Genomic DNA, 20,172 nt, shown 5'->3' on the forward strand with positions numbered 1-20,172 from the left:
TGAGCAATCATTTATGGAAGTCATATCACACTTTAAAATGTACATAAATCTTTTATTTAAAAACAACATCCATTATGCAGGATTTCTGGTCTGCAAAGGAGTTTGACATTTCTGTATTTCTGAGAGATTACAGTGTAATATAGTAGCCTGAAGGGAATCTCTCTTCTTGGCATGCTTACCATTAATTCATAATGAGGGGAGTGAAGCAGACAATGTGTGCAATCATGCATCGACCACCACTTACCACCTGGCTCCCCCAGCTGTGGGTGAAGAAAGCGCTGATGTGCCAACCCTCAATGAACTCTGTGTCACCTCCACTTTCTCAAAGGCTCTCTTGGAAGTCACAGGGAGTATAGATGTAGATTACATGCAGTGCGTCACACTGAAAGATGCTCATGTTTCACTTTGTTTATGTGGTGGTATTGACTGCTGTGCCGTTGTAACAGTCCACTAGATGGAACTGTTGCACAGGTGTACAACCAGTCCAGGAACATTTAAGGGTTTGTTGTCTGTTTTCACACATTCTATTGCAGACTTTCACAAGTAAGGCTATGTTGCCACATGCATTCTGCAAAGTAACAAGTAACTAAAGTTATCAAGTAAATGTTGTGGATTAAGTAGACAACACTTTATGGGATTGTAAAGTACTACTATAAAGTACTGGAAATACTCAAGTAAGTACAAGTACCTTCAAATTATACTTAAGAATATTGCTTAAGTAAAAGGCTTCATTATGGCACTGCCACTATGGCCAACTTGAATGAGTATGCTACAAGTAAAGCTGGAAACGGTAAAGTATGACAGCCAATACCTGCCAATTAAATAAATAAATGTGGTATTTATAGTCATGGAGATTTTGAAAAGTGGAAATTAGGAGAAAATTAATCCTAATTATCAATAGAAGGTCAAAATCACAACATAAAAAGGCATATATATATATATATATATATATATATATATATATATATATATATATATATATATATATATATATATATATATATTGCATAATAAAGAGACATAATAAAGAGACTAGATCACTTTGAAAGGTAAAAAGTCCAAGTCATTATAATCGACTTCTTTAATTCAAGCTGAAATTACCTCATATCTGAAGTTTCAACATAAAGTCGGTCTGTATTTTGCAGAACAACAGAATAAAACCCATTTTAATTTGACCCTTAGTCTGCTCCAACAGAGATGTGCTCCATGGTTTGACTCGTTAAGCAGCACCTGGTGTCAACGCTGAGATGAGCCAATAAACGACCGGAAGTGTAGTGAACCTGCTTTCAAAATAAAAGCAGCAATTTTTAGAAACTCCTCGTCGTGTACAGGCCCGATGCAAAGTATAACTTCAAATTGCAGAAGGGTGAAGCGAACAACACAAAAGAGGAGCGAAAATGCGCAGCCACTTGTGCTATTCTGGTAATGAAGGGCCGAGTTGTGAAATTTGGTCCCGGAAGTGGTGTGTAGTATCCCGGCTGACTTGACAGTGTCGCGGAGTCGCTCTCTGACCAGTGGCTCTGATCAGATAAAGAGGTTGAAGCGCGCACATTCCTCCGCAGTTTGCAAGTGAAGCTTCATTGTGACTGATGGATTGTTCAGAGGAGGTTCAGTGTGTGTCCGAGGAGACCAGCGCTCAGATGGAGCTGAAGAAGGGGATGTCAATTTTCATTGATGTGAGTAAACCACAATTTAAAATCCTTACTTAGGTTATAGTGGGCCTGCAAATCTGTTTGATTTTCACTATTAACGCTCACACGCAAAAGGGAAAAACTGAAGCATGATGTCGTCTTGTACTATTATTTATATTTCATATTACTTGTAACAATTTATAGTTTATAGTAGCACAAAATCAATGAAGGGTATTTTGATGTCATTTAAAGTAAAATATGCATTTTGCTTCTTCAGTCAGGCATCTGTTGGAGGTGTCTGATCACCTGATGTAATACGGATCCTCATAATAATACATGCAGGGTACTTAGAGTCCCTTATTGTATAGAATGAATTAATCTGACAAGGCTGGCCTTTAATTCAGCCTCATTGTGTAGGGATTTCAAAGGCTGAGCATCCATCTTCATGTAAGTGTTTAAACTCAAATAGCAAGCTAATGAAGTGCTCAAGTGTCTACTCGATCTGATAAAAGTCATAGGCCACTCATGATGACCTTAATCTGCCTAATTTAGCTCAAAAATTATCTTGATATACATAACTTTTTAAATCTGAAAATTACATAAGAATTATATAAGAATGTAAAGGATAACACTGGGAATTCCCAACACTTGTGGATCTCGATCAGATCACGAGGCGTTAAGGATGTTAAATTACATCTTGTTTGAGTACACCTCTAATGATCTTCCTCATAGTGCTTCTCTCCCAAGAGCTTTCCCTCCCCTGTTTCATTCTACCTCGGTGCCCACCTCCTAATTAAATTCCCCTCATTCCTCCACTCTTTCATTCGCCTGTGAAGTCTCAGCTATATACCTTTTGGCTGCCTTCGCTGTTTGTGAAACACAAGGGAGGATGCACACACGGGAGCCAAGAGTTATTGAAGGCAGAAAGCTGTATCCACCACATCGAGTGTCTCAGTGATGTCGACTATCAGCGAGTATCTGTTGTTTCTTGGCATCCCCGGCACCTTCTGGCTTCAGGGTGGATTGTGCTTTGTCTCCATGTGTGCCTTCTTTCTTATTTAGACGCTGTTGTGGTGCCAGATTTCCAGACAATAGTGAAGGAAGGAAAAAGACCATCAGGCTGCCATTCTTGATTAAATTCATTATTTGTGCTTGTTAGAATAATTAAGATGTGATGAGATTGTGAGACCCAGTTGTAGGTTCAGTTACATGGTTGCAGACAGTTGGAGGAGTTGTCAGTGCGAGCTGGGAGCGGAGTGATCGGATCCAATCAGCCCACAAATATATGGCTTATGTGAATGAGGCACACAGGAGTTGATAAGAACAGAAAGATCAGTCATCCTGTGGAAGATTTTGGCGAGCAGATTAAAGTAAGGATGCGACTAATTGTCATTTTAATCATCGATTAATTGTTTTCTTTTTAAAACATAAAAAAAAACAGGAACCATTTTATTACATTACATTCGATACTATCCAAAATCCAGACAGGGTGAAGGTATAGGAGTATCCCATAAGAAAGAAAAGAGGCAGTTGCAGTAGTAAGGTGTACTTTATTGATTCTTACAACAACAACAAAGAACAGATGCATAAAAGAGAAAGAGGTCTTGGCCATTGGTTATAGGAAGTTGCTGGAAATGCAGCCACATTTAATCCGTATTTTGATAATAATGAATCATTGAAATCTTTTTTTGTCCAACCAGGAAGAAAAAAAAACTTGGTTTACTTTAGTTTGAGATAAGAAAAAGCAGTGAATACTGACATTTGAGAAACAGAAACCATTAATGTTTGACTTGACAAAAATCGATTTTCCAAAATAGTTGCTGATCATAGCAACAGTTCACCCAAAAATGAAAATTCTGCCATTATGTACTGGCGATTGAAAGTCAGGTGGCGTTTAGCAGTCCACTAGTTCACAGTAGAACAGAGTTGCAGCATTCTACTGAATGAGTGAAGTAGATGCAGACTTGTTTTAAAATGTTAGCTAAACAATCAAAAAAAAGAGAAATGAAATGGCATGATGCAAATCTCTAGAAGCCCTGATATCGCACATTGATTTGAAAAGACATTATTTACATACTCAACATACAGTCAGGCTCATGCACCCACCTCAGATGGGGAACACTTTATCTTGCTGCTGTATTGAAGATTTAAGCCTTAAAAAGGGTGTAAATGTCATCTTTGCAAACCGTTTTGGGATCTCTGGGCTTCCAGATACTCAGATCACACCGGGCAAAACCTACAGAGCCATTTTATGTTTGGTTTTTTTTTTTGTTGTGTTTTAAGTCGTCCACAGGCTTGTGGAGGAGAGACTGTCACTTTACAGTTGGCTCACATGTACCCAAGAAAAACAGTGATTATTACGCGTGAATTGGTATGAATCGTTACAAAGGGCCCGTTTAACACAACACTAACATATTGTACTTGCAATATCATCTTTGCAGAGATAATGTTTTCATTTTTGGGTGAACTCGTCCTTTAATCTTCTGTCACTCTACAAATCAATCAATCAGTTGATTTTTGCAGATTGAGATAAAAGAACATTGGCCTGCTCAACAAGCGACGAAGGGATGGAGAACTGATTGACAGCATCCTCTTATGTTTATTTATTCGGGGGGGTATTTTGTTGTCCAGGGTGGCGAGGGTGCCGGTGCGTTCTGCCTTGCTGAGATGAATAAAGTTGCGTCGAATTTGATCGATTGGTCACGGAAATTCAAGATTGGCAGGAGATGAGTAACAGGTGGAGACAGATAGGAGTTTACGGATTAGGAGGAGCGAAATAGGCCATGAAGACTGATTATCTGGACAATTTGAATGAGTTATGTAAGCCAGAGCGCACGACAGACTGCCAAGAGCAAAGAGAAGGTGGGTGGATGTTTTCTATTTGTATTTTTACCCCTTTTCAGCACAAAGCTGAAGCCCCCCCCCCCCCCGAGCAAGGGGAATCAAGAAATGGAAGGTTTTTTTTTTTTTCCTTTTCAGTTTGGATGGCATTTTAAAATATAGCTCTGGCACATAAAGGCTGTCACATTTAGATTTAGCCTCTATGTGTGATACACTGGAGGCCTGTTTGAATTCGTCTTCACAAGTAGAAGCCCAACAAAGAGGGAAAGTGGGGAGCGCTGCATTGAGGCTGTTCAACCCTTTTAAAGCTGATGTGGTCATTGCCACTCTGCCTTTCATCTCCTCTGGACTCTGGGACAGCTCTATCAATAATTAAATGACACACTGCCATCGCGAGTGTGATCGATGATCCCCGCACACACACTTGCTTCCACTTTGATGATGTGAGAACCTTTTTTTTTTTGACGTCTCTCTCTTTTCCTGCTCTCATTACAGATTTTACGGAGGGCTGATAAAAACGGTGAGTGTTGTGTCTTCAGACGTGAATGCAACTCTGGTCATTACTCAAGTCTCTCTGTCTGTCTGTCTGTCTGTCTGTCTGTCTGTCTGTCTGTCTCTCTCTCTCTCTCTTGCGTGTGGAAACAGATGTTCTTTCTCAATGAAATTCTGATCATGACTCTCTGCTGGTACTCTTTCAGTTGCCATGGAAACAGGAAACTGACCATGCCCACTGAGGTCCAGAGGTTCAGACACAGAACAATAAGAAATAAGAAAAATGCCCCCAAATTTTCTACCTGTTAGTCATTTTCTGTCGTGGCGGCCCACGCCGAATGACTTAGAGGTGTACATGAGGTTCGGGGCCAAATTGTCTCACCTCCACTGTCTCGTGCAATATAATCATAACACAAAGTCTAACAATTCAAAAATAAAATAATTTAATATGTTGTTTACGAGGAGGAGCAGTGGCCTGAATCCAAGTTATCTGCCCGTTCATCCTCAGCCTCAGTATTCGCTAACAAAGCACAAAGGCAGAACAAACTAACGCTGGGGATCTCCCGCTTTTATGGCACACAGGCCATGAATTTTAATTTGCGAGTCTGATTTATCAAGTTGAGTCAGTCTGAAAGACTTCTCTGCTTTTGTTGCATTTATGTGCAAAAAAAAATAATATAGTCATGGAATATATTTTATTTACAGTATCAGCCTTTTTTGTTAACATCGACAAAATGCAAAAGTAAAGTAACACTAAGCATTTTGCTGTCATCTTTCAGAAACCCAAACAGGAAAAAAACAAATGACCACATATGTTTAAAGTACTATAGATGTATAAGTGGCCTTGAAATGCACATGTGGTTTCTTTCATGAAAGACAGACAATGGTGGATAATGAAAAGAGACCACAGTGTGCTGTGTGTCCCAGAGTCTAAGCTTCTGACAGCATTAAGCTGAGCAAGTTGAGACACCAAATGTGAATGTGATGATATCTGGGACTGCAAAAAAAGGTCTGGGAGCCACTGCTTTAAAGGAACAGTCTGGGAAATATATTTATTCACTTTGTTGCCGTGAGTTGAGTGAGAAGATCGATGCCGCTCTCATGTCTGTACAGAGAGAATGAGCTACCGTCTGAAGTTTTGTCGGCTTATCTTAGCGTGAAGACTGGAAACAGGGGCAAACAAACTTGACACAAAGAAAGAGTCTGGCTCATAACCAAGTGCAAGCCCACCATGACGTCACCTGTTGGTTTATGGGTTGAAGGCTTGAGTTTGGCTGGAGTCATCTTGTGTATTTTGGAGCACAAAATCAACATGATGCTGTGTTGAAAAACCCACTAGGAAGCTGTTTACTGTCATAATAAAACCAAGTGAAACGTAGGGTCATTTTCTCATGAGATCACATTTGTTTTTCAACCAGAGGAGAAGCCGGTTATTAACAAAAATGCAGGTTTAAGGGACTTTTGTCTTTTATTTATCTATGCATAAAACGAAAAAAAAACTGTGGTTTAACACTTTTCCTGAACAAATGAGATAAAACGTGTTAATGAGCGTTAGAGGTGCACGGGTGCTGTCACATTCCGACGGAGTCTCTCGGCATGAAAAGTGTCTAATTCACCAAAATGTCAAACTGTGTCCTCTAAAGGTTTTTGCTCATAATGGTCCTGACATTCAAATCAACGTGCAGATCCACTTCCACTGCAACACCACGGTATGACATCCTGTCTGAAGTATCACTTAATCCTAATCTAAAGTGCTCCGCTCAATGTGCAGCTTTGGTTTTATAACCTCTGTCACAATGTAGACAGTGCGTCCTAAAGATGTGAGACAAGATCGTTTGTTTAACCGTGAACTGGCGGTATCTTTTAGTGTCGGGGGGGGGTTATGTATCAAAAACTGTAACCCTGCTGACACGTACTCTGAGGCCCCATCATCAAAAATAGCTAATCAGACTCCATTATTCACATGGCACGGCATGCTTCATTATTCATTAAAGTGTCCGTCCCAAGCTGTGAATGATTTGAGCTCCTGTCATGCGGCGAGATAAGAAGTCGTCCCACACGTTTGTTTTTGACGCTGCAAGCAGCGGGCACATTGTGCGTCAAATCCGCTCCAAGATCGCTCTGCGAGCTCATCGGCAGTGAGTCACCGCAGCTCCGCTTACGTGCATGTGCCCTTCGCCTTCGAGCACCCCCCAAACAGGGGGCGGGGGGGGGGCTCTCGCAGCATCTATGTCACCACGGCTGTCATAGCGAGCGTCACCTCCAGAGCAGCAGGTCACCAGTGGACATGTAAAGATCAGACACATCATGTCTCACAGACAGAGAGAAACTACAGGAGCCAGAAGCGTGTGTCATCTGTGGCAGATTGTCTCCACTGTGCCGAGGGATATTTAGTCTCAGGCTCCTTCGTTTTGAAATGCTGCTTATTTTTCCCCTCATGAACATTTCCCTTTTATTCTAACCATGATTTAAAGAACGACCAACTGATCAAATGGCTGCTCGCCATAATAACGCGAACAAGGAAGAATGTTTCGCAGAGGGGTTGTTTTGTTGAGTTTTAACGCTGCTTTGATCGAAACACTTCTGCTGATTCCACCCCGCTGCGTCTCATCTGGGCCACCTCAGTTTCATCAGCTCGGGGGAAATTATTCATTAAAAATGATTGTGCCAGTGTCCTGGAACAAGGAGGAAATGAAAACTGTGAGACGGAGCGTCTTCACAAAATTTCACCTCCACAATACGTTTCATTACACTTTAATTTCCAACATACAGAATCACTGTAATGTTCATAGGTCAACCATGTTATTGCCTCTGTTTTCCTGTGATAACACGTGAATTCTTCTCTTTCTCCTCTCTTTTCTCGAGAGAATGTTATTGCGGCATACACAAACCATCATCTTCATTTGACCGAAACAAGAAACATCAGTTTATATGAAGGAATGTTTTGGAAAATGTCCACCTCACCTCACCTCACCTCACCTCACCTCACCTCACCTCACCTCACAGGACTTTGTGGTCCTGATGCTGTGTTGCGTTCATGCTCTCTCTCTCTCTCTCTCTCTCCAGATGATGGAAAACTGTCCTTCGACGAATTCAAAGCCTACTTCTCCGATGGTGTGCTGACGGCTGACGAATTGAAGGAGCTCTTCCACACAATCGACACTCACAACACAGAGTAAGTCTGTGCAGTGACCTCTGTGTTTGTCGAGGCATGAAAAGTCATTTGGGTTCAAACAAACATGTGCGACGTAAATCACCTTGACGTGTTTTCAATCAGAGCCGGGTGGATGGTTTTTGTTTTTGATAAGAAATCATTTGGTTCTCATAGTATAAAGAAAATGATATGACTCATAAAAGAAAGTGGCCCTTATCTTGTAAAATATCCAAAGGAATTTGGCTCCACGCTGCTAAGACTTTTTCTATTTATTCATGAGCTCAGTGCTGCGGACCGAGATGTGAAGAGACTCTCCGGGCAGCGAGCTTGTGTGTTGTCTCTCCGCAGGACACCGGAGACTCGTGTCAAGCTGATCTAGTAGACGTGCTTACTCACTTTGTTCACTCACCGGCCACTTTTTTAGGTACACCTGTAATATCTGATCTGATCGATATTGTGATTTTATGTTGCCTTCACTGTTCAGGTTTTAATGATCAGGCTGCAACAAGGATCAGTTCTGATCCAGACTAAAGGTTTAACAGCCATGCTAGCTGTCTTGTCCCATCGGGCTAGCGTGAGCATGCTGGCTTTGAATGTGAACATGCACCCATGCAATGTTGGCATCATCATTTATGCATTTAACGAGGTCAGAATCAAAATCCTTTTACCTGCTGTATTAAAGTGCACTCCAGGTGCGTTCACCTCAGCATCTCTGTCAGGTGTAGTTACATGTGCAGCAGAGCACAGAAGGAGATGCCAGTGAAACTTTTCTCGTTACTTTGAGCAAGAGTTCAACAGGTGGAGCTTTTAGCGCTGACGTTTCCCACGACAAGAGGTCAAATCCCATTTGGCAGTTTATTAGTTTGTATGCATCCTATAAACAAACCCATTGAAACACTTGGACATTTCCCCACTGTTTAAACAAGATTAGAAAATCCTTGTTCAGCTAAAACACATAGTGGAAGTCTATGTTTCAGGGACTGCAACAAAGTAGAGAGATGCTGCAACTCAGTGTAGAATAAAGCTGTCTGTCAGCCCGCTTCAATCTGAGTACAAATTAGTTTAGACATGTCAGTTGGGCACAGTGCAAACGCCCAAGTCCAGTTTTGCATGCAGGTGATGTGCCAGCTCTTCCGAATAGTCTCTGTGGAAAACAAATGTGCCCACATACCACGCGTAAAAGATGTCAGGTGACGCAGTATGAAGGGCGAGAAAGCCCAACCAGTGTGCAAACACTGGACTTTTAACCGAGGAGACTGGTGTTTGTGTCTTGTGTGACACCAAAAGTTAACACTGACTTGTCTTAATGGATGTTCTACCGTAGGTTGAACAGATGTAACACCTTCCCCCCCATAGCGTTTTCAAGTGGCATTATCGTTGGCGCCGCTTTCGCAAACACAACTGGATTGTTGCCTCAGAGAAAACAATAAAACGGGACAAAATGTGACCGTGTGCCCGGTGGCAGACAAAGTCGTATATTAATAGCGAGGTTTAGAGTAAACTCTGATGGTTTCTTTTCTTCGTTACGGTACACTGAAGCAGAAAACTTGCCTATTGCGAGTTACATCATGCATATCGTTTCCTAAACATAAGCAGGAGGTTTTTGTCGCATAAACGGAACTAAACTCTGGCCATTTCGTTGCCATGACGATTGAGGTCACCACAGAAGCTAATGGGACGGACCGGCGTATCATGAAAAACTGGATTTTGAAATTTTGAATACAATGGCATGTTGTACAACCCAGAGTCCCCCAAAATCGGGAAAGTTGTGAAAAACATAAACAAAAACAGAATGCAATCATGTGCGAGCCGACTGCGTTTACACCTTGCATATCAGTTTTATTCAGTCGCGCCCTGCATGTTTTAGATGCGTCCCTGCTCCAGCACGCCCAGGTTCAAATGAATGAGTCATTGCCAGGCGTCAGCAGACCTTGAATCAGGTGTGTGGGAGCAGGAACTCATATAAAACACGTATGAACTGATGTGAAAAAAACCACGTCTGTTACCAAGTTTAGTATCTAACCTCTGCTTTACCTCCTCTGTTCGCGTCTGGCTCTGAGTGTTTTCTCCTGTTTGAACCAATTGATTTCTGAGGCACTCTCCCCCTCTGGTGAACAGCAGCTACAGCTTGTGTGGAACAGAGTTAAAGCCAGTGTGATTCCCCAGCCTCCTCCAGTGAAACAACGATTAAGAAGTCTCTTTCATGTCTCCTACGGTAGAGGGGATGTAATGGCTAATTTTTCCTCTTTGAAATCTTCCCTCTTTACCTTCGCCTCTTTCTTTTCGTAATTCCTCTGTTTTTATGCTTCTCTCTTAGACGCTCTCATGGGCGCTCAAATCTCCCCAAAACACACTCCTGAATGAGCATCTTTCCTGACGGGCTTCCTGTGAGGGCCCTTTGGTTTTTAACGCACACCTCAGGGGGAAAAGCAGCAAAATTATTCAATTATTCATGACTCGCTCCTATTTGTCGTCACACACTGATTCACTGAACTGCAGTCAAGTTTTAGCGGCGATGAAGGATTAGCACGTCACCTCCTTTAACCTCGGAAACTTCAGTTCACGGAGCCATTTCATGTTAACGTGTCTCTTTTCTCTCCTGCAGCAACGTGGACACCGACGAACTCTGTGGTGAGTTAATCCTTCCCCTCAAATAAAAAAAAAAAACAGCTTTGTCATCGATAATATCTTTACCTTGCTTTACCTCCCAGTCAGGAGCACCATAGGCTCAAATGCTACTTGACATTTTCCCAGCCTAAGAACAGCACCATGTTAGATGTGGTCACATGCTCTGCGATCAAACCCCTACAGGCTGTGTGACTGAGGTGTCACACCGATGCTGCTTCAACTAAACACCCACAGCCCTGTCCTAGTGGTTTAGCTCACAAACTGTGTCTTCTTGGTTTTTTTTTTACATTTTTTTTTTTTTGTCTCTCTCTGGTGAAGAGTATTTCTCCCAGCACCTCTGCGAATATGAGAATGTTCTCGGCGCCTTAGAAGACCTGAATATGTCCATACTGAAGGCGATGGACAAGACAAAGAAGGTACGTCATTGAAATCGCCTCATCTGCCTTCTTTCCAAATTATCATGTTGAAGTTAAGCTACTCAAAAAATATATAAAGTATTAATAGAATTGGTAGTAATTTAATTTAGAAAGTAAAAAACAAGGTTATTTAGTTTCAAAGCATCATTATTTAGTTTACAAAATAATAAATCATTATATAGTTTCCAAAGTAAAGGCATCATTATTTAGTTTACAAAATAAAAGCATCAATGTTAAGTTTACAAAAAAGCATCGCTGTTTACTTTACAAAATAAAAGCATCATTATTTAGAATCTATCAGATAGTTGTCACTTCATTTTGCTGAAAGCAAAAAATGTCAAAAGGCTGGCAGAAGGAAAGTCGGAGGCTCACAGTCATTAGTGTTCATCTTAGTCATTAGTGTGAGTCTTGTTTCAACCTTCATGCCATAGAATAGTTAGTGTTTAAGTTGTGGACCACAGCAGTGGACCTGTGCAGCATCAATCAAGACCTGCATTGCTCAAAAGATCTGGTTGAAATTGTCACCGAATGTCTGACTGTATAACATCCAACACCTCCATGTTTGTGTTTGTCTGTGTCTCGGCAAATCTTCATCATGCAAAGTCATGTTGCGGCTGCCACTAGCTGCTCCCAGTCACACTTTACAGACAATATAACCACCTAGATTACTCACATTAGAGTGTGTGAGTTGCGATTCGACTGTGTCATGACTCTTAAAGGCAGAGGCGTCACAGTTGGTGCGAATCGTGTCAGCTGGATTAAAATGGATTTGGTAAAAGATGTGGATGCTGTTTGTGTGTTCAGAGCACACAAACCGTCCATATCCGAACAGTGTATCCACACACACTCACACACACCAGCACCTTGAGCGTCACACTGACATGTCACACAGTGCACGTAATGATAATAATGAGAGGTGTTTGATTTACTCACATTGTGACCAAACCTCCTGCTGCCAATCTCTCCCAGCATGCTCCTCTGCTGCCCAGCTGGCTTCCTCAGATCTCCCATTAGTCAAATTTCCATTACAGAGCCCAAAAAGGACGAGGCAGGGCTCACTCATGCTACTAATTAACCTCCAGAACAAAACATGTTATGATTATTTTTGGACTTGGCTTATGGATGAGGAATTAAATGGGTTGTGGCGGCTTTTGATCGTGCTCTGGAAGAAGCTTTACGTCCTCTTGATCTGGCTTAAGCTGAGCGACCTTTTACATTACCAGCGAGGAGAAGAGGAGGGATGAGGGTGGTGAGGGGGGAAAGAGACGAGAGAAGAGAACAGGAGGACTGATGGAACTGCCGATGAAGAGAAATGGGGAAAGGACACTTGGGTGAGGAGGAGAGGTGGCTTATTAGATCTGCAGGGAGAGCTTCTCTCTCATATGACACACGCTGTGAGGCTCAGATCGCCCCTCAGATCTGCACTGAGGCAGCAAGTGTGGGAGTCAAACTGCTCATTTGTCAGTGGTCGTTTTTTATTAGCAGAGAATGAGGTACCGCGTGGCGACATTCAACTTCCAACATCGAGAAACTGTGGTGACAGAGATAAATGGCAGCGGCAGTTTTGGTTCAGTAAATGTTTGGACACTCAAGACAGCAGTGAGGGAAGGGAGGTGCCAATCAGAATCGTATTAACCCATGTAAATGAAAAGGGAGTATAGAGAAATGAAGTAGAAGAATAAAAATGTATACCCTTAGGATAAAGTTTTCACTCAAAGAGAGCAGTCATTTTCGCAGGGTAGGTTTCAGAAAGGCTCCTTTCTGTGAAGGAAACATACAGATATATTTTTCGTGATCCGTCTGCCATTTTTTTGAGGTGCGAAAATCAAATTGCACCTCAAATCATTTTTTTCTGCACTCCCGAGAGAACAACTGAGAGACAGCAAAGGAGGAGAAACGGCAGGGTCAGAGTCTATGTGCGTTCAAAGGTTTTTTTCTCACTTGAAAAAGGGGGACAATTCACCTGGATGTGGACTAAAGAAAGCTCTCGCGAAGCGAAATAGTGGAACAGGACTCTCATTGTTGTTCCTTCACAGACACGCAGTACAAAATGGATGTTGGATGGCTCAAATTACTCTCCACAGATTGGACAGAATTGAGGAGCAACAGATACAAATAACTTTGAAATGAAGTTACAATGCTGGACTGTGACTGGACAGGACTTTCACGCCTAATTCATAGTTTCCTTAAATGAATTAGAAATTAGTCACAGCGCAAGAAAAAGAGAGAAAAGAAACGTGTGACGGGCTGTGTTTCTCTGTCTGTTGGTGAGCATTGGCTGAGCGAGGAGAACAGATGCTGCATTTGTCTCAGTCGTCTCTGTTGAACTGTGTATGTGTTTGAGTGGGTGGTCTTTGGCTTTGGATGTGTGTGAGGGGGCTGGCTGTGTGTGTGTGCGTGTGTGTGTGTGTGTATTTGCATTTTCTTTCCTTTTTTCCATTGGTGCATTTGTGCGCACTTACATATGCACAAGCTAATTTGTGCGTGCGCTTCTGTGTGCACACATCAAACATCACTGCACACGTGCGTGGGAGATGGAATGAGATTTTGCATCTGAATCAGAGCCCGGCGCGCGTTTTACTGTGCAGGGTTTCAGTCTGCACACATGTTCCCCTGCCAAAGCTATTTACGGGTTTCCTGTGAACAACCTCCCTCAGCTCCGACTCCGAACCTCTCCAAACAGATCTCAGGTGTGTCTCACCTGTGGCGGAGAGAGGAAGTCGCTGTTCCCACGCTTCACAGTTTATTGTAGATGTTACGTAGAGACAGTGTTGGGGAAGCAAGAAGGGAAATGTAGTTTGTAAAACTACTGCTAAAAAAAAGTAGCTTTAGCAACTACTTGTACTCATCATACTCATTTAACTCAACGTAAAATAAATCAACGCGTGGTCTATATGAAACAAAATATAATAGCCAACATAAAATTCACATGCCAGCAGAAAGAACAAAAGCTGACATTTTCAGGCAACATCACAGGAGCTCCAGAGGCACTGACACTTAGGCGCTAGAACTAGACGCCAGGGCAGAATCGCTCGTTGACACGACAGGTTGTCCATGACGTGCTTGTGCCATATGAGCACTGCCTTCCTTGGCACAAAGACCCGCCCACTCTGTGAAGTATTTGAGTGCTGCCAGGGCAAGCCAATCAGAGGCAGCATTGGCTTAGCATGTCATGACATGTTTCATGCCTTTTTTCAAAGAAAAACAAAATAAAATGTATATTATATAGGTCTTGTTTTAATCAAAAAAAAAAAAAAAAAAGCTTGTTTTTTTGGTCAAAATTGTAGTTTGTAAATTGAGTAGTTAAACTATAAGAAATGACCCAAAAAGTAGTTGAAATATTTGATGCAGCACGCCCAAAACACAGACAAAAAAAATTAATAAAACAGAGTTGAAACTACTGAATAATGGGCTGAATTTCATACAGTGGCCAAACACACGACTCCAAATGAATGACAGTGCTATTTTTTAACTGCTGGATGTGTAAATAAGCCACTGTTTTCTAACAAATTCATCATATAAAGGCTGATGATGTGTCATTGTAGAGGTTAACAACTTCTTTGTGCTGCAACGAAGTGGCCGAAAACGTTTTTTTAAAAGTTCAATGTAAAAGATTTGCTGCCACTAGAGCGCCAGCATCTCTGCACCAAAACAAAATCTCTAAATCCATGTAATGTAATTATTAGCCTGCTAGCTCTCTTGCTAACACTAGCTACCTGAAACATCGAGTAAAAAATGCATTAGGTAGCTAAAGTTTGATGGTTTCTATTTCATTTGAATGTCTTTAGCTTACAGTTCAAGCTGCACTGCCAACTCACTTGTACAGTGCTGCGTGGGGGTTACTCTCACATACCCTTTGAACAAAACTGAATGAAAACCCACTAAATTCCAGCTAAAATCTGGCAGTTGTCTTCAATGTGAATGTGTATAATCGCCATTTACTCCCGCCTCAGTTGACTCCGCAATAGTCACGGTCTGTATCATCTCAACTAGGCTCGGCTGTGATGGAAACACGTAACATAACATGACACGACATGACATAACATCACGTAACATAAAATGAAATGACATAACATGACGGTTTGTCAGTTCTTGAGTTCAGTCTGAGTTTGAAAGAGAGAGTGAAGTAAAAGATGTGAAAGAAGCAGCTTTTACCTGCTGGTACTGTGCAACTCAACAACACAACGTGGGGAGGGTCAAGAGTTTCACAGGGAGCGACTCAAATGCGCAGGGGAAAGCTAAAGAACAGAGAAGCTCGCATTAAAACAAATGGTTGTTTTGCTGCTATGCTCGTGTTCCAAATATCGCGTCTAGAACCTTTACGTCTTATGGGTGCAGCCTGATAAGAAAGAAGAAAATGACTATTTTTCAATGGGCAGGTGAAAGTTTGATTAGTTAGAGCGAATTTTTTTCGATGACGATTTGCAATCAGGATTTTAAACACGCTGCATTTGGTAAAGGGTGAGGTAGTCAAAGCCCGAACAATCAGGCTGAAATGTGTCTGGGTTTTTTTTTTTTTTTTCAGCGACGGTGCGCTGCCCCCAACAGAGAGCTCGTTTGACCTTTTGTACGAATGAAAATAAAAGATCAAGGGAAACACAGAAAGGGAAAAAAAATCAGGTAGCTTTCTAAAAATGACTGCAGATGGTTGAGGTGGACACACACATGCGTGCGCGCACATACACACACACACTCAAACGTACAAATTGCAGGAGGTAATCTATATTCGGATGGTAGACAGGAGAGTGACCTTTACCAGTTTTGTCATGACTCACTCTCGCTGAGTGAATGTGCATTCATGTGTGAGTGTGTGTGTTTACTGATAGTCAGAATGTCAGGAGATCAAACAATATCTGGGACAGATAACGATTATGAGTCTGTTTTTTGTTTTTTTGTTTTCTAAATGTTACATCGCAGAAACCACAGAGGTTTGTATAGTGTGTTTTGTTCCTGTGAAAAAATGAAGTTCAGTTACATGATTTTAAGACAAGCTGTTCAGTCTTCGCCCTGATGTGCTGCTGGATCGGGAGGGGAGAAGCTGGAGACTAACGATGTGCTCTGTATTCTGGAGAAGCTGCCGAGAGTTCAGCTCTCTCATGGGAAGACTCCCTCTCAACATACTGTAATTAGGATGTGTCTCTGTGTGTGTGTGTGTGTGTGTGTGTGTGTGTGTGTGTGTGTGTGTGTGTGTGTGTGTGTGTGTGTGTGTGTGTGCGAGCGCGCTTCCACATCCTTCGAAACTAATCCGGACTTTCTGAAAATACAATAATGATTACCAACAGACAGTAATGCAGGAACGTATTGCTCTTTCTGTCACACACACACACGCACGCACACACACACACAACCCCCCCAAAATCATGCAGTCTCTTATGTTAGTGCTTCCCTTCCCTCTCCTTGTTAGGCGAACGTACAGACAGGCGCCATGCTCGAAATCTATTGGAGCAGGTGCGCTGTGCAAACAGCAGACTCTGCTGTGTAGCTGAGCATCATTCATTCTCCTTTGATTAGATCCAAAACAACAGTCAGCCCTGCCGCTCTAGTCCAGGCATGGCAAATGACGGGCTCTCCAGAATGTCTTTCAGTTTGATTTATTTTTCCATCGGCGCTCTGAACAAACACAGAGGCCTGCAGAAAAAGAAAACAAATACGTCCTTGATGATAAATTGTACCGCCGTCCTGAGATACCCAACGGGGGGGGGAGCAAAGTGATTTCACATGATAGATGTGATTTCTACCGGAGGTGCAAATGATTGTTTCACATTTTCGGATGTTGTTTTAAAAATATTTGTCGACAGCGGGCCGCGTAAGATGTGTCGTCTACCAGAACACATCCCAAAAAAAAACCTGTTGAGCCTGTGCATGCATCATCGTGAATCAGGCCAGTGGTGTGGCCAATTTCCTTCACATGGAAGACACAACAGATTCCCTTTTGGTTGACATTTCTTCTGTTGGATGGGGTTATGACGTCAAGGTTGCGCTCCAATTATTTCACCCCCATGTGTATCTTTAATCATGTCATACAACTTGATGTTTTACTTATATGATTTATGATGATGATTGATACTATTTTCCACTTGATTCGTTTTCTGTTCATTCGTATCCATTCATAGTATTTCTTAAAATGATGTGACGCCGACGAGTGGAGTTCTGCAGATGAGGGCATTTAACAGGTGGGGAGGGTTTAATGAAAGAGGCTATCAAAGTGCTAAAAAAAAGGAAATGTAGGAATCAGTGTTTACTGAGCTTGACTCATAGAGGGGATTAAAAGTCCCTACGGTTGGAAGATGTCTGTCGAATTGGCGTGTGACCAGGTCGACAGTGAACCATCAGGATGGAGGATGAGATCGTTTATCGAGGTTGCGTGGGAGGGTTGCCACGTGTTTCTCTATTAGGTAACGCAACCCCCCCCCCACGCTCGAGTTGCCATTCGGCCGGAGCTGCTCATTTGCTCACCACTGTTGTTGCTGCCATTTTCCACAGCCGCTCTGATGGCAACCTCCAACTGTCCTCCCCCCCCCCAGGCAAAGGGAGTCGGGATCAACTCTCGCGTCCCCTTGCCGGGCGAGCTGCTTGCTTCCATACATCCTCCTCAGACACATTTACAGCTCACCTGTCCCTTCACTTTCCCTCCTCACCTGATCTACCACACACACTCTCCCTAATCAGCTCCTGTGGGGTTTTTTTTTAACCAGGACATTCCCACTCATACGTTGCCCATTCGTCCAAGTTGGATTTTTTCCTACCTTCTGGCATTTGAGTTTCTGCTATCTGGACCCGTTTCCCTTTAGCCTGCCTGCAAATAAACAGCCTTGACAGTAACTAAGCTGTGTTCAAGAAGAAGCAAATTTAACTGACTGGCAATACAGAGGAAGCAATAATAGCAGCCTGTAGAGAAGAAACACAGCCTCCACCAATGTAACCGAGATGGGACGAGGAGGTGTCGTTCACTGACCAGCATCAACAACTTCTTTCCAACACATCACAAATGCAAACAAACCATACGTCAATTCTGAGGAGGCGCACTGCGCGTCCGTGCTCTCTGGCAGGAGTAAACACCTTTTAAACCACAATGTTAAGAAGTGCAATGGCATCCAGGTCATAGTGTCAAGTCCTGTCTCCATCTTGAGTGATGGTCAGTGATTAGCTGGGACAGCAATGTAAATTGTTCTGTGTTTTACAATGAGTCTAATATTTGTTGAACGTTGTCAATAAACAAAACCAAAAAAATCATGCCATCCACTGAGATGTAATTCATTAAAAGACTTGAATGAATGAACGACTTACAAGTTTGTCACAAAAGCCGCTGTTTTGTAAAAGAATATGAAGCTAATTTAAATTTATGAGTCGTGCATGTCTGCATATATTAAGTTGAAAACAGGCATTCACAGTTTTTATTTCCTTCCCTTGTTAAGTTGATTTGTTCTGTTTTCGTCCCATGATCCATCAAAAACAATTTAAGAGGCAGGTTTTAGCAGATGAGAGCTGTAGAGTGCGAAGACGTGTTTTTCTTGTCTCCTCTCCCGCGGCTGTCTTATGTAATCCTCTAAATGAGTGATCTCGCTGGCATCTTTTAATTAGCAAGGGGGAAATCTGGACACTGAGTGACTCTTGACTGGCGTGTGAAACTTGTCACTGTCATCCTTTGTTCCTCCACCTCCTCCTCCTCCTCCTCCTCCTCCTCCTCCTTCTCTACCTCGCTGATTGACAGGATTATCAGGAGTCCACCCACCTGGAGCAGTTTGTGACCCGCTTCCTGCTGAAGGAGACAACCAATCAGCTTCATTCACTTCAAAGCTCGCTCGAGTGCGCCATGGAAACCACAGCTGAGCAGACCCGCCAGGAGAAGTAAGTACAAATCTCTCCGGCCCTTCACACACACACACGCAATTAGTCATTAAAACATGCTCAGATTGTATTATACAGTGGCACACGTAATTACAGTTCTCACAGCCACTCCAACAACAACCACACACGCTCATTTCCAGCCTACATTTTGACTTAAATGAGGCTTTTATCCAAGGTGCAGTGCAACATCACAGGTTCTTAGGAGTGAATCACTACAGGCAGAAATAATCTCATGACTGCTTCAGAAAGTATCTGCAGGAAAACTTTCCCGGTTTGCAGTCTTGTCTTTCACATTGATTAGATTGACCTGGTGCCTTAAAGCTGCCCGGGTCAATATTTATCTCGGCCGAGCGTGGGCAAAATCAATGAATGCCCCCGCTGCGCTGTTAATTGGAACCTGTTTACTGTCGCCCATAAAATGTGCAAAACTGTGACTTTTATTTTGCCACTGTGAGACGCTGTGTGTGCACGAAGCACTACAAGCCAGTGATGAGTAATTCATGAAATTATGCTTTCTCTTTGTTTTTATTTCCACTATCAGATTTTTCTAGAGGGCGTTTGCATGATACAACGGTGATTACAGCATAATGAACGCGGCTATGATTCAATTATTAGCATGTTTATAAATGTACTGACTAGCAATTAACACTCACCCGCTGGCATTCTCAGCTGATGATCAATCCTGAGACCTGAGGCACTTCTTAGGGGGCTCTGTGCATGTGTGTGTGTGTGTGTGTGTGTGTGTGTGTGTGTTACTCGATCAGTCTGCATCTGCATTTCAGAATTCAACCATGCCCCTGGTGGGCTCGGTTCATTAGTGATGATGACTCACCAGAACAAGTGCACAAGATTTAATATGTAGGGTGTGTGTGTGTGTGTGTGTGTGTGTGTGTGTGTGTGTGTGTGTGTGTGTGTGTGTGTGCGTGCGTGCGTGCGTGCGTGCGTGCGTGCGTGCGTGCGTGTGTGTGTAGTGTGTAAACATGGATGTGGGTCTGACCCCGAAGGTAATGTCTGTGTTTATGATGTATTTAAAGACCGGGTGATGACTCACAGTCTTTTTCTGTCCGAGTTCACACTTTAAAACTGGAGCCACGCCGATTTTCAACCCGCCATGCATCGCGACACTGCTGGATGTATGAATTCAAATGAAGTTTGTTAACAG

General features: G+C 42.6%; 1 protein-coding gene across 1 annotated transcript in view; it reads left to right on the forward strand.

Moving 5' to 3' along the window:
- The first annotated feature begins 1,512 nt into the window (after positions 1-1,512).
- Positions 1,513-20,172, forward strand: part of necab1 (N-terminal EF-hand calcium binding protein 1) — a 30,961-nt gene continuing 12,301 nt past the window's right edge. The window contains exons 1-6 of the mRNA XM_037094188.1: positions 1,513-1,676; positions 4,968-4,992; positions 8,031-8,139; positions 10,724-10,749; positions 11,065-11,162; positions 18,874-19,010. Coding sequence (XP_036950083.1) covers positions 1,590-1,676; positions 4,968-4,992; positions 8,031-8,139; positions 10,724-10,749; positions 11,065-11,162; positions 18,874-19,010 — 482 coding nt within the window. The 5' untranslated portion in view covers positions 1,513-1,589. The remainder of the gene's footprint in view (positions 1,677-4,967; positions 4,993-8,030; positions 8,140-10,723; positions 10,750-11,064; positions 11,163-18,873; positions 19,011-20,172) is intronic.

This window comes from Acanthopagrus latus, chromosome 3 (assembly GCF_904848185.1).
Source record: "Acanthopagrus latus isolate v.2019 chromosome 3, fAcaLat1.1, whole genome shotgun sequence".
Classification (NCBI taxonomy): domain Eukaryota; kingdom Metazoa; phylum Chordata; class Actinopteri; order Spariformes; family Sparidae; genus Acanthopagrus; species Acanthopagrus latus.